General features: G+C 35.2%; 1 protein-coding gene across 3 annotated transcripts in view; it reads left to right on the top strand.

Annotated features, from left to right (window-relative positions):
- The window catches only part of CSMD1 (CUB and Sushi multiple domains 1), a 994,481-nt gene that overhangs the window by 755,855 nt on the left and 223,329 nt on the right, over positions 1-15,297 (top strand). For all 3 annotated transcript variants that reach the window (XM_048936946.1, XM_048936944.1, XM_048936947.1), the window contains 3 exons: positions 6,602-6,784; positions 8,512-8,838; positions 12,518-12,712. In XM_048936946.1, coding sequence (XP_048792903.1) covers positions 6,602-6,784; positions 8,512-8,838; positions 12,518-12,712 — 705 coding nt within the window. The remainder of the gene's footprint in view (positions 1-6,601; positions 6,785-8,511; positions 8,839-12,517; positions 12,713-15,297) is intronic.

Here is a 15,297-nt window from a genome sequence, read left to right as displayed (position 1 = left end):
TACTATGATTATTATTCATCGACTGTTATTCAGTAGTATTGTAAATGTGTAAATAATACATAATATGTTATTAGGAAAGAGCAGAAAAAGTATATGCTAAGCTACTCAAAACACTTCTATTGCCTCCTTATAATCCTTAGTCGCATTTGCAGTTTGAAATATTATTATTATCTAATTTTCATCCATTTAGTATTTGCTAAATTGATTTTCCATGATGCCAGTTCTTAATTAGGATGCCACATATTGCTAACTTAAATGGTTTAAGCAAGATAAAATGCATTATATCAACCAAGTTTTTAATTTAAAAATCCTATTCTTTTACGACGTGCCTTATTTAAAAAAAAAAAAAAAAAAAAAAACAGAAAACAAAACATTAATTATACTTTCATCCTTTAACCCTTCAGATGTAGATGCCTGTGTTGACTGCTCCATTACTTTGCTTAGAATCAGCTTTTCTACAGTGAGAAACAGTTTTTACTCATATCTTTATGACATATTTACTTTTAGTTCAACTTTTAACTTATGGTTTTATGTAAATTGTTTAATATATTGTGATGCTGAAGACAAGAAGTTACAATTAAATAGAAACATTTAGATACAGAGAACAAGGGAAATGCTAACAAATTCCAGAATTTTCATAGAATCATAGAATCACAAGATTGGAAATGACCTGCAAGATAATCTAGTCCAACCGTCCTCCCATTTTAAAATTTTTAAAATTCTCTTTTTTCTAGTTATGTGGATATAGTTTTCCCAATCAGATCAAAAGATTAGAGCTTCAAAAAGCTATCATGATAGTAGCAAGTGATGACTTACAAGTAATATACTGCGTATGAAGAACCCAAGATTTTCTGACCGTTATATTAGGAGGCTACGAAGAATATTTCAGTTATTTGACAGTTCTCCCAATCAAACTTAATTTATGCATTATAATTACTCAATTGATCCCTTAGACTTGCATTAACCTATTTTAAATCTGCAATACTACCAGTCTGATTCATGAAATATCCTCTTAAATTTGGATTACAATCGAGTATGAATGTACAATGACATTTGAGGTGAATTTTGGTTTATTTTAGATAAGGAAATAAGATTCCCTCCTGAGCTCTTTATAACCAAACTTATTTATGATCTGCAATTCGCTGGGGAAGGTAAAATCCTGCCTATTTCAGAAACTAGCTTACGGTCAAAAATATTATTTAATGCCCCAACTGTGTTCTGAACATAAGACTTTCAGGGATTGTCCTCAAAGAACCACATTCTGAGAAATTCTGTTTCATAAATATTGTGTTACTTGATTCATCAGTTTAGACATGGCTTTGTTTTTTGACGTTACATACACTGCTTTTGGCATGATAGCATGCTGTCAAAGGTTTATAGGATAATTCAGGCTGAAGGAGTAGAATCTATTACAATTTCCTCCTCAAAGCAACATCAGATATGAGTTTTTCAGGACAGTACTACCAAGTTTAATAAGTGAAAACCTCCAAGGACAGAGACTGTGCAGCCCTACTGGGCAACCTACTCCACTGCTTGGCACTTTTCATGGAGAATAGATTTTCCTGTATGGGTTTTTTCTCATATTGTTATTTCTGTTCCTCTTAACCTTCCACCATGCAGTGCTTTGAAAGACTTGTGTCTGTTTTCACAGTGTCCTGTGGGCACTGGCTGGCTGCTGTCAGGTCCCCTGAAGCTATCTCTGAGAAAGCCAAGCTGCCTCAGCCTTTCCTCTCAGAGCAAGTATACCCTATATATAAGTATAATATAAGTATATAAGTATATACTATATATAGTATATAGTATATATATAAAATATATATATATATAAAATATATATATATTTTGCCTCTTTCCCTGGTTTACTTTTTCACAAGACTTATGTTATGAATGTTAATTTCAGGGACTGTAGCATTCATTTTTTATGTCTCTTCCAGATGTTTACTCTAACTTACTAACTTGCATTCTACAGGATGTCTTGAGCTAATTTTTGGCCTGAACACTGCTCAGGCCTTTTTTCAGAGTCAAGGTATATTCTTTCTATTAGTTCTTTACTAACAGAATTTGAACAACAGAGTATTTCTTAGAGCAACCTGTTCTAAAAATCAAGAGTGTTACTGAAAGCTCATATCATGCTGATACTAGAAAATAATGAAAGTTTAAGGAAAAAAAAAAAAAAAAAGATAACGTCCTGGTTTTGGCAACAATAGAACTAATTTTCTTCATAGTAGCCCATATCATACTTACGTATGATACTTATATATATACATCATATATTTGGGTTTGTGAAGAAAAAGTGGTTATCACCAGTATCACTGTAGAGTTTTCATTGTTCAGTGCTTACACAGAGCCAAAGACATTTCAGGTTCTTGCGCTGTCATGCCACTGGGAATCTTGGAATGTACAAGGAGCTGGATGGGGACTGAATCAGGACAGCTCACCCGGACTGTGCCATGCTTAGCAATAAAAGCTGGGGTAATGAGGAAGAGGGGGATGTTCAGAGTTAAGGCGTTTGTCTTCCCAAGAAACTCTTATGTGTGATGACCCTCACTTTCCTGGAAATATTTAAGTACACAACAAACATTAAAGATTAAATTTAGTAAACAGATTTCACTTTTTATCAATACCTAGAAATACAGAATCATAGAATTGCAAGGTTGGAAGCAACCTATAAAATCTAGTCCAACCGTCTTCTCATTAACACTGCTACCACAAGCTACTAAACCATATCTTGCAGCTCCTCATCCAGGCGCCTCTTGAACACTGCCAGGGAAGGCGACTCCACCACCTCCCTGGGCCTCCAGTGCCTGACCACTCTCTGAGAGAAAAAGTTTTTCCTCATGTCCAACCTAAACCTCCTCTGGTACAACTTGCAACCATTTCCCCAGGTTCTGTTCATTGCCTGGGAGAAGAGGCCAAACACCTTTTCACCACAACCTCCCTTCAGGAAGTTGTAGACTGCAATGAGGTCTCCCCTGAGCCTCCTCTTCTCCAGACTAAACAATCCCAGCTCCCTCAGCCACTCCTCCTAAGACTTGTGCTCCAGACCCTTCACCAGTTTTGTTGCCCTTCTCTGGACACACTTCAGGGCCTCAATGTCTTTCCTGTAGTGAGGAGCCCAAAACTGAACACAGTACTCGAGGTGCGGCCTCACCAGTGCTGGGTAGAGGGGGGTGATCACCTCCATGCTCCTGCTGGCCACGCTATTTCTAATGCAGACCAGGATGCTGTTGGCCCTTTTGGCCACCTGGGCACACTGTTGGCTCATGTTCAGCCGAGTATCAGATCCATCAGATCTGCCCTCAGGCAGATCCACACCACCTCCCAGCTTGGTGTCATCTGCAAACTTACTGAGGGTACACTCTATCCCCTCGTCTAGGTCATCAGTAAAGATATTAAACAAGATAGGCCCCAGTACCGACCCCTGGGGGTACCATTTGAAACGGGTCACCAGCTGGACTTAACTCCATTAATCACTACCCATTAGGCACGGCCCTCTAGCCAGTTTCTTACCCAAAGGAGTGTATACCTATCCATGCCATGAGCAGCCAGTTTCTCCAGAAGAAGCCTGTGAGAGACCAGCTTCTAAATATCTAAAGGGTAGAAGTCAAGTGGATGTAGCTAGGTTCTTTTCAGTGGTACCCAGTGCCTGGACAAATAGAAATTGTGGGGTGAAAGCAATAGAACTTTTGTTCTATTAAAATTAATTGGTAGATTATTAAATGAACTAAAGTATTTGATTGATATTAACACCTATGATATAATATGACCAATAAATTATCTGCATGTTTTAGTAAATCTTCATGCCAGGAAATTTATGTTAATCTTGAAGCTAAGAGAGAATGCTGTCCATTGAATTTAAAAAGATTATTTTTGTCAAAGGATTATGAAAATATATTTTCTATAGTAGCAGGTGGTCTTCTGTCTTTGAAAAGATGTAGATTCCTAGAACTGAACAGAATTCTCCAAACATTTTGTTGTCAATACATCCTCATTGTCATTCTCCTTGTCATACATCCTCAAAAATTGTGGTGTTTGCTGAGTTTTTTTTATGTTGGATAAACACAAACCCTTAATGTTGAGTTAAAAAGTGAATTAAATATATTTCATTTTGACATTTTATGAGTTATTTGGATTTTCAAGGTAATCTAATGTGATTAAAATTTATTCCTAATGTATTTGAGGCAAATGCAAAATGCAACATTGGAATACTATTTTCTGAGATGAACAACAGATTTTATTAAACTTTTCTTTTTTTCCCCAAAATAATAAGGGTATTTTAAAGTTTGATCTGAAATTAGTTTTTATATTATAAAGTTTGACCCGAGATTAGTTTTTTGTTTTTAATGGCTTATTTGTGGTTGCAAATCAGAAATATAAAAATTATATTTCTGCCCTAGTTAAAACTGTTTTTTCTTGGATGAGAAGAGTAATATGTTAAGATTCACTAAGGATTCATTTAGAATTCTGTTTTTACTGGAGACATACCATACTAACTTCTCATAAAAAATGAATTTTGAACCTATCTGAAAGCTTAATTTTAGGTAATTTCTCTTAAAATCTTTGGTTCGTTGATCCACAGCTCACTCCCTGGGCTTGGTGTATCTTCTGAGAGTGAGAATACATCCTGATCTGTCTTCCACATCAGTAAATTCATTAATTAAAGATACAGTGATATTTCCTCTTGAGACGATTAAAAAAAACACTTGTTTTTTTCCTAAGGGATCAGTTTTCAGCAGTGACAGTTTGCATCCTGACACTATGTGAAATAGTTTTGCCCTGATCTTCAAAATGCAGTGGTGTTTTTTGAATGACTTGATCATTTACACATGCTAGTTTAGGTATAGATCTGTTGGCAATGGTGGAGATAATTTTTTTTAAATGTAATTAAGATAAGGGTTCTGATTTTCTGTACTCAGCATGCTTTCAGGTGGCATATGTAACTGGAGAACTGGAAGAATACAAATTTCCAGTGCTAAATTATAGTACTAGGAATCAGTGTGTCAATAGGATCAGTTAGATGAAACTACTTTAAAGTTCTTGTGAATATATGATTTTGGTAATCCTTACTTATATTTGTGATAACCCTTACTTACTATTTGTGATATTATTCTACTACTGTTTTAATATATTTGTGTAATGAACTGGAAGGTGTTTTCATTCATTTTGTACATTCTGGCTTTCTGATAAGACAGAGTAATTAAATAGAACAGCCGATTCTGGAACTGCTCTAAGTTTATATTTGGATGGAAAAGTAATTTTCTTTTCGAAGTTTATTAAGAAAAAATGTATGCTTCTCTTTATCTCTATGAATAGCCTGTTCTGTTGTGAAATGTGACATATGTGTTGTGAACAATCTGTTCACAATTGCTTTAAGGTTGCAAGCATAACAGATAACTGCATGTACTACAGTAATTCTATCCTGCCTATTAAACTTTTTGTTGGAGCTTGTATGTCAAGGTACATACCCGTGTTAAATCCTAATAGAAGCAGCTTTGACAGTATTTGAAAGCAGATAACTATCTATCTATCTATCTATCTATCTATCTATCTATCTATATAATATATATTTAATAATATATATATATTTAATTGTGTTAAATTACTTTTTTTTATCTTGAACGTTTAGGACTTTGTAGCTTGGTCTGAACTGTAAAACATTTAAATAACCTTAGAAATTTTATTATTGAGTTCAATTGAATGAGGTGTACATCATTTTACTACCAATTTAGAAACACTTTATTGAACCAGAAATGCTTTCTTAGTGTTGTTGCTCAAATGGACACTGATATCAAATGTGTTTAAAATGTCATGGCACAGAACTGTATCCTTCAGTTTCAATGGGCAGTTAACTTTATAGTAGTTTGCAAGATTATACAGTGTTTCCATCATAAGCATTTAATATTTGTATTTTCCATCTTTAATATTCTTATTATTTATAAGTTTAGTGGGACCAGATTTCTTTATTCTTATCTTGTATATGTATATTCAATATTGACAAAATAAATGTTATTTAAATAGTGGATTTCTTAGGGAATATCTGGGAAGTATAATCTTAAATGTTGATCTCTTTTCACTATAACCGAATGCAACTAGCAAAAAATAAGCCTCTAATTTGAAATATGGGATTTAAATTTATTTTCACAGCTTCATGTTTATTGTGTTTTGGTGCTTAAAAAAAAATCAATTGAATTTACCAATAACTTTTAATTGTTATAAGGATGTTTGTAATAGCTTTACATAATGAATTGCAGATTTGAGAGTTAAAACAGGTTCTTTATCACTAGTACGTTATTACAGAAGTAAGATGTATGTGTTAAGATGTCTCCACATTTATAATGGAGAGTGTGGCTTTGTAATTTTACCTTGAAATAAGATTTGAGTGCAGTCATAATTTTCTTACCTGAAATGCAGGTAAGAAAGTTATTAGCCTACAAAAAGATTTAGGATCCTTAGTCATCTTATAGGTGTTTTTTAAAGCACGTATCTCTACCTCACTTTAACATGTAAATATTTATTTAAAGTATTACACCAAGTATTTTGAAGGCACTTCAACTTACTTCCTATGATTTTTTTGGTTGTTTTTTTTTTTTTTAATGTTCAGAAATTGAGAAAGGAGGCTGTGGTGACCCTGGGATTCCATCATATGGGAAGAGAACCGGCAGTAGTTTTCTGCATGGAGATACACTTACCTTTGAATGTCAAGCAGCTTTTGAACTGGTGGGAGAGAGAACGATTACATGTCAACAAAACAATCAGTGGTCTGGCAACAAACCCAGCTGTGTTTGTACGAGTTATTCTTATTTCTGCTGTAATAATTTCTTGACCTTCACCTCTCACTGTTCTTAACATTTTTTACTAGCCAGCAGAAAACCATTTCAAAGTACCTTGCGGAACTTTGAGACATTTTTTTTTCTTTGGTTTCATAGTAGCTCACTTGTGGGTACTATCACATAGGACTATTTTAGAATGCTCATACCCTCACTTTATATTTAATTTTATCATTTAATACTTCTAATAAATACTTGTGTTGATTCTAATTGAACTCCACTTAACAGCACGTAAGTGTTTTAAAGAACTCAGCAACATATGTACATTGATTCTGCACTACAAAACAGTCTGCCGGATGTAAGTAAAGTAAAAGTGCTGGTTGGTGGTTTTTTTCCTTTTTATTTTTCCTTTTTCTTTTCTTCCCCCCCCCCCCCCCCCATTATCCTAAAAATAAATGAATGCATTTAAGGAATATATCTAACATGGAAGAAGGATAGTTGACCTCATTAGATGTGAATTTTGTTTAAAAAGCTGAAATATTTTTGTAGGCAGACTTGTAATTAATTTAAATAGATAACTTCTGTTTGTTTAATTTTTACTCTATTTTACATTAGAAGGAAAAAAATCTTTCTAACGTACAGTGTGCTAGTCACTTCAGTTCTCCAGATAGTATCACATTTTCCTACATAAAGAGTTTTATAATTCAGTATTGGATTTTCAAAATAGAGTGAGGTGTCCAACTTGTACAATATATGTATTTTGCAGCTATGCTGCTACAGGATTGACCAAGCTAAGTGAGCTTTCTCTGGAACTCTGAGCAGCCTCAATTTGTTTGTGTAAAATGGAAATGTGTCTAAGCACATAATGCCTGGGCATGAGATGATGAGAATGCAATGTCCTTGAATACTGAAGTTCTGTTTTGGAAAAGTACTATGCTGCATTGGCTTGATATATTCGTTTATGTTGGCAGCAGTGTGGAATATTTTGCTGGGCTACACTATTTGATGTGCGCATGACACATGTCCTATAAAATATAATGGAACTCAAACTTAGAACATTTACAAACACTGAGTTTGGTTTGATGCATTTGAAGGGCTGAGTAACATTTATTCTTTGTGTTAATTACCATGAAGTAAGCCTTCCTCTTTCTGAATATACTGTTTTGTTGTTAGCTGCTTTTTGTTGTTGTTGTTTTTTACAAAAGCATCATCTATGTTTAATCATCCTGTTCTATCAAAGGGAAACTAGGTAGTTGACTGAGACATAGCTAAATTTGTACTGATCTATGCATCATCATGAACTTTGTGTACTACAGACAGATTGGCCCTTCTACTTGATTGCTTTGGATTTCTAAATACATTTTGAAAGACATTCCTTTTCACTTTAGGGAAAAAAAAAAAAAAAGCATTCAAATTTGAAGTTTGCATTTTCATTTCAGAACAGGCAAACCTACTGATTCTTTCCAAATTCTGACAAATCAGGCAGTACTTTGGCTTTCTTGGCATTCTCTATGTCATCTTTATAATATCTTGCAAGCGCAGTTGCAGTCACATAGCTGGGGGACTTGAAAAGCTGCAGAGCTAAATTGTAGACATGCTGTAACAATCTTATACATCTCCAGGCTGCATGTGTAGTAGTTTTCGCATCTAGACCTCAAAAATATCATATTCCACAAGAATAGCAAGACAAGTGTTTTTCGTGTTTATGGAGAATATTCTGAGAATCTATCCTTGTTTTCTTTAGTCTCGTGTTTCTTCAACTTCACCACACCATCTGGAATTATTCTTTCACCAAATTATCCAGAGGAATATGGAAACAACATGAACTGTGTATGGCTGATTATCTCAGAGCCAGGAAGCAGAATCCATCTGATTTTCAATGACTTTGATGTTGAACCTCAGTTTGACTATCTTACTGTGAAAGATGATGGGATTTCAGATTTACCACCTCTTGGCACATTTTCTGGCAATGAAGTCCCTTCTCAGCTAGCTAGCAGTGGGCACATAGTAAGACTTGAATTTCAGTCAGATCACTCTACAACTGGAAGAGGATTTAATATCACTTACACAAGTAAGAATCTCTTATTTTGTTTAGCCAAAATCTCTTTCATCAAAATAATGAAAAATAAACTTGTTTTTATTTATAATGAAGGGATAGATTGCCCCAGAAAAGGGGACAATACAAAACTGTATTACTTGTATAAATGCATTACTTTCAGTTGTTTTCCTGGTACTCCTTTCATTAGCTTATTGGGAATTTTATCATTTATTTATATAATTTTGATGGTACTGAGGAATGCACTTCATTATTTGATGAGTTTTTTTGGTTGAAACTGCTGTAAATGCCCTTGAAACTGCTGTAAATGCCCAGATAATTAATATCAAATCAAGTAATTTAATATACTTTCTCAATGGAACCAGCAGAAATAAGTTCACAAAGTTTAGGTCTTAAACACAGAGATATATATATTTTTTTCCTCATAGTTCATCTGAAATCACTGAAGTATAAAAAGCAGCTAGAATATAGAACATAGAATGGCTTGGGTAAGAAGGGACATCAAGTTCCTACCCCTCTGCCACAGGCAGGTTTTCCAGTTTCTAGATCAAACACTAGATTAGGTTGCTCAGAGCTCCATCCATCCTGGCCTTTAACACTTCCAAGGACAGGGCGGCCATAACCTCGCAGGCAGCCTGTTCCAGCATCTCACCACTTCCTCAGTAATAAACTGTCCTGACATCTAACATACATCTTCCCTTCTTTGGTTTAAAACCATTCCCCCTAGTTCTATCACTACTTAACTGTGTAAAAAGTTGATTTCCCTCCTGTTTATAAACTCCCATTAAATATTGAAAGGCTGCAATAAGTCTTTCCATAGCCTTCTCTTTTCCAGGCTAAACAAGCTAATTCCTTCAGCCTGTCATTATAGGATGGGCGCTCCGGACCTCTGATGTTCCTTGTGACCCTCCTCTGTACCCTCCCCCAAAGCTCCACATCTTTCCTTTGTTGGGAGCCTCAGACATGATCCTAGCATTCCTGATGCAGCCTCACAAGAGCTGAGGGGGACAATCATCTCCCTTTCCGTGCTGGCCTTCCCTCTTTTGATGGAACCAGGATACTATTGCCGTTTCAGACTGCAAGAACACACTGCTGGCTCATGTTAAGCTATTCATCAATCAGGCCCCCCCTAAGTCCTTCACCTCTCAAGTTCTTCTCCCAGTTTGTATGTATATCTGGGATTATTCCGACCCAAATGCAAAACTTTTCACTTTGCTTGTTGAACCTCGTTAGGTTCACAAGGGCCCACCTTTTGAGTTTATCGAGGTCCCTGTGGATAGCATCACTTCCTTCTGCTGTATCAACCACACTGCTCAGCTTGGTGTCATCAGCAAACTTGTTGAGGATGTGTTCAATCGCCTCATTTATATCATTGATAAAGATATTAAAAGAGTACCAGTCCCAAGATGGACCAGTATAGAGATGGTAAACAAATGTCTGTGGGAACATTTTTTGCTTTTGCAGTCTATCTTTTGGTGAGATGGTAAGGCATCTAAGAATAAATATCTTTGAGAAGGCAAATAAGTTCAGAAGTTCTTAAAAGCATACCTGAGGGCTATTAAAAGATAAGTATTTCAAATTTGGCTAACTGGACTAAAAAATATTAGGCTGTATTTTTTGCTGTATAGTATTCTGTTGTTTATATTAAAGCCTGTTTTTCAACGGTACTCCCTTGAAAACTCCGATAATATCACCTCCATGTAGAGAACACTATGACACTTGACATAGAATGCATACTCTCCTAGCACTATTAGTCATTCAAAGGCAACATATATGGAAATTATCTTTTTACTTGAAGAAATCATTTTCTACGGTTATAGAAGAAATTAATTTGCAAAAGTTTTTCTTTCAAAGTTTACACTGTTCCTATCTTGTGTGAAGGAAGATAGTGAATCTATTAGCAGTGCTTTTGCAGGGGCAAGATGTTTGTTTGCATTACTTAGAAAAATGAACCTTTTTAAGTACAGATGTTTAAATCATTCATTTGTTTACAGAGAAAGAGAGGTAATTGTTGTCCTTTGTAAAGTGGCAGGAGACGAAAAGGGAGATCCTTACCTTGCCTAAGTGTAGAGATTAACAGATTTGTCGGAAAATGTGAGAATTGTCTAAGCCCATATGTCTACTACAGTGAGAAACAGAAATAAGTAACGGGAATGTTCCTTATTTATGTTTCGTTCATGTTCATAGAAAAAACTTAATTTCATTCAAAGTGCTAGTACTTCTGGACCTCCTCTTGTTGCTGGGAAAAAATGTTCCACTCACATGGCATAAATCAATTTAGGATCAAAGCACTTTATTCATTAATGAAACAATGGGCAGTCTGTGAGCTGTAGATTCAGAATCACAGAATTTCAAAATAATTGGGGTTAGCAGAAACCTCATGATCCATCTGTCCCATTCCTTGCTCAAACAAAAAACGCACAGCAGGGTGCCCAGGATCACATCCAAGTGGCTTTTGGAGATCTTCACAACCCATTTAGGCAACATGTATCAGTGGTCTATCACCTGCACAGAACAAAAGCAGGTCCTGCTGTTCAGAGGCAACTTCCTGTGCTCCAGTTTCTGCCCACTTCTTCTTGTCTTGTCATTGGACACCGCTGAAAAGAGCCTGGCTCTGTCTTCTTTATGCCCTCCCTTCAGTTTTCTATTAGATATTGTTGAGATCCCCATGAGCACCTTTTCTAGGCTGGATGGTCCCAACCTGAGAGTCCCCACCTTCTCAGCCTCTCTTCATAGGAGAGGTGCTCCAGTCTCTTGATCATCCTGATGTCCCTATGTTGTACTCTTCTCAGTATATCTCAGTTTCTCATGTACTGGGGTGTTCAAAACTGGACCCAGTACTCCATGTGGGGCCTCACCTGTGCTGAATAGAAGGATGAGCCCTCTTGACCTGCTGATGATACTATACCTAATGCAGCCAACAATGCTATTAGCCTTCTTAGTGACAAAGTCATATCACTATCTCATGTTCAGACATGATCTGTATCAGCAGTCTAACAGATATACCGCAATTTTAGGCACTCAGAAACTGCAGCATTTATAAACTTGTAAGCACATTTCTGTTCCAGTCTATCACCCACCCTACCCTGTAAAGATTTACATATATAGGATTTATGGGTTACTAGCACTCACCTGTTTCCCCTAAAGTGTTTCGCCTTGCATACGCTTCCTGAAATGGATGAAGGTTCTCCAGCTTTCTGTACACCCATGCTACTCTTTACAAGTCACTATAAGCATAATGGTGGAGGTGTGGGTTCCCATTGATTATAATCCTTGTTGCCATCCACTATCTAGAAGCTGGCTACTGTCCATATCCCTTTGGGAGGTTGTCTGTCCAGCTGAGGCAGAAGCTATAGTTTTTTCAGCGGCTGTTTGTGTTGGATTAGCTTCAGTGTGAAACTATGCTTCTTGTAGTGTAGAAGCAAACAGATGGGAAATTCAAACAAATTGTTTTCGTGTCTCACTCAACTAGAAAACTTTAGAATTTGAAGTATGTTGTATTTGTTATCAAATGTCATAAAATGTAATGCAGGCTTTATAGTGGGGCATTTTCTATAATTTCAGTTATGTTATAATGTTGTTGCTTTATAAAGGTTATCTCCAATGCCTGCCAAAAAAAAAAATAGACAAAGTTTAGAAGGTTTGAATGGTGATGGCTATTATTATTAATTACTATTATTATGTATTTTAAAAGCATTTGGTCAGAATGAATGCCATGATCCAGGTATTCCTATAAATGGGAGACGTTTTGGAGACAGGTTCCTTCTTGGAAGTTCTGTTTCTTTCCACTGTGATGATGGCTTTGTGAAGACACAAGGCTCTGAATCCATAACATGCATTATGCAAGATGGAAATGTAGTATGGAGCTCAGCTGTCCCACGCTGTGAAGGTAAGAACTCAGTCTTTACTTTGCTCCTACAGTGTGTGTGTATAATGAAACTATTTTAATTTAGCTTACTTTTCACCTTTCATACACTAATAAAACTGTTTTAGCTGAAGTTATTTGTCTTTTTTTTAACACTTTTCCAGTCTGAGAGTATAATAATAGAAACAAGTTTGCTTTTATATTCTTGAAATAAATTAGCATTCTAAAAATCTGGTTGCTATTCTTTTCAAACTCTACCTATCACCATAATTACCTGTTTGTAAGTTATAGCTACTATAACAGTTTTGGCTGTATCATATTGAAGAATATAATTATCTAGAACATAGAAAAGTGAAGTAAGTTTCTATTTAAAATTCTTTTTAAAAATTAGCACCTTTAATTTCCTCAGAGCAAAGATGTACCTGAAATTCTGTGTATAACATATTAATCCACAGTAATTTCTCCTTAGAAATACTGTGAAAACCAGAGCTATATTTAATATTTCTTATACAATATTAAAATATTTAATCAAAAATTTCCAAGTTTATTTGCTTGTTTTTCCTTAAATGAAGAAACAGAATAAAACTGTATCATTCTGTGAGATGAAGTACAGCAAGAGCAAAAAAGAGAAAATAGGCTGATTCCTTGGTGCTTAACAATGATGGTGCTTCATAGGTCCTATGGCAAGACATATGAGTACATTTAATATACACCTAGTGTGCTCGTGTTATAAGCGCAGAGTAATACAGTAATAAAGAGTAATATTCAGAAAGCTGTATATCTTCTTGTAAACAATAGTTACATACTCAGGCACTTAATGAAATGAGAGCTGCAGGGGAATCTGTGCATCAGTGCCTAAGCATTTCTTCCCCCTTCTTTGTTTACCTTGATGTCTGCAGAGTTGTTTTTCACACAGTTTTCTCACTCCTCTCTCTTAAGAGCTGCTGTATAGTGGTTGGTTATTGTTTTTGTTTTTGTTTTTGTTTTTTTACTCTGTCTTAAATTTTTTCATTATCTGGGTGATTTGGCAACTCAACTCAGATAAGACTTTGCATTTCTAAGAAAAGTTAGAAATGCTAGGAGGAATGCTAGAGTCTGATACTTGTGTATGCAAAACTATGTATGTTCTCAAGACTTCTTATCCTGATTAAACCATATAATGAGTTATGCTGTGTAGCAAACTTGTTCTTTTTTGCTTCCAGAAAAAACAACTCACACCAAGGCATAGAACATAGAGGAAATTCATCATCAAAAGATGTTTCCTCATTTTGAAACCTTATGCACACAATTGATAAAATATTCAGTGTAATCTTTGTAGTTTTGTTCCACAAACATGTAGGTAAAAAAGCCACTTTGAGTAAAAAAATGGTAGAGAAAATAAATGAAATAAAAAATAAAAATGAATAAAATATAAAAATGAAATAAATAAATGAAATAAAAAAATACATAACCCTCGATTATCCTTTCTCTGAACCTTGTTGGGCATTGGCTATTTATTAATGGTAAAGGATTCAACTTCATATTAGATTTTTTCTATTGTGTATTTTGTTATAGAAGGAAATGTAGATCATTAAAGTTACATTCAAGATCTATTCTGTTTTAGCTGTGTATTCACCTTTAATTGATAAAAAAGGAGTTTCTGGTTTTAAATTACGATAGGGAGCAAGCATCCTTGCTAGTTTAGAGATGCTTTCGTGTTCTTCTGGTTGTCAGATAATTCTGAGTAACCTTTGTTGTTTTTTCTTGCTTTGTATTGCTCTATAATTAAAAGTCTCTGATATAAGCAATACCTGGAATATGTGAAGTATGTGATGTGTTACAGTCAGCTAAGGGTCAGCAGTCTTCTGGTTTGTGTTAATATGACCAGATTTAATTAAAAATAAAAGCTATGGAATACACTTCATTATCCATTTTCTTGGCTGATTGCTTTACCCCAGAGACAATTAACTGTGTATATTTCATTTCTGTGAGTTGCTTTATCCTCCCTCTCCACCCCCCTGACTTTCTTAAATCTGGAAAAACTTCTCAGAGATAAGAGAAGTCATGAATGAAATCAAAATAATGTCTCTTGGTTCAATTTCTTTTAGAAGCATTGAATGAAATCTAGGAGTATTAATTTACTACTCACAAATGCATGTTAACATTGATTTCCATATGGCATAATAGGTTTGCTTGTCACTACTTCAAGAAACAGAAGAGAAATAACAAGATTTCCTGCACTGCAATATGGAATTTGCTGATAATGATACCACTGACTACTTGAGTGTAATACAAATGATACTAAGATAAATTTATCTGACCTTGAAAGCTTTCCTGTTTTAGACTGCTAAATAGCCTTTGATAGAATACATCATCCCGAAGCCCTGTTCTATAAAAGCTTAATTTTAAGATGGACTTAAAAACACAATTTTCTCAAATTGTGTTCACTACCTGTTGATGTTTTTTAATCCTTCACCAAAGTCCTCTGAAAGATGATCCATGCCTCACCATGTTGCTTTCATAGCCACTTTTCAATTCTTTTTGTCCTTTTACTGGAAGAAGATCAGATTAATCAAACTTGGTCTCTGAGACAAGACCTGATGGAATACAGTGAGTGCTGAGGAAGCTAG

The sequence above is a fragment of the Lagopus muta genome, chromosome 2 (genome assembly GCF_023343835.1).
Source record: "Lagopus muta isolate bLagMut1 chromosome 2, bLagMut1 primary, whole genome shotgun sequence".
In the NCBI taxonomy this organism is placed as follows: domain Eukaryota; kingdom Metazoa; phylum Chordata; class Aves; order Galliformes; family Phasianidae; genus Lagopus; species Lagopus muta.
Note: the sequence above shows the minus strand (reverse complement) of the source record. Positions and strands in the feature narration are given on the sequence as shown.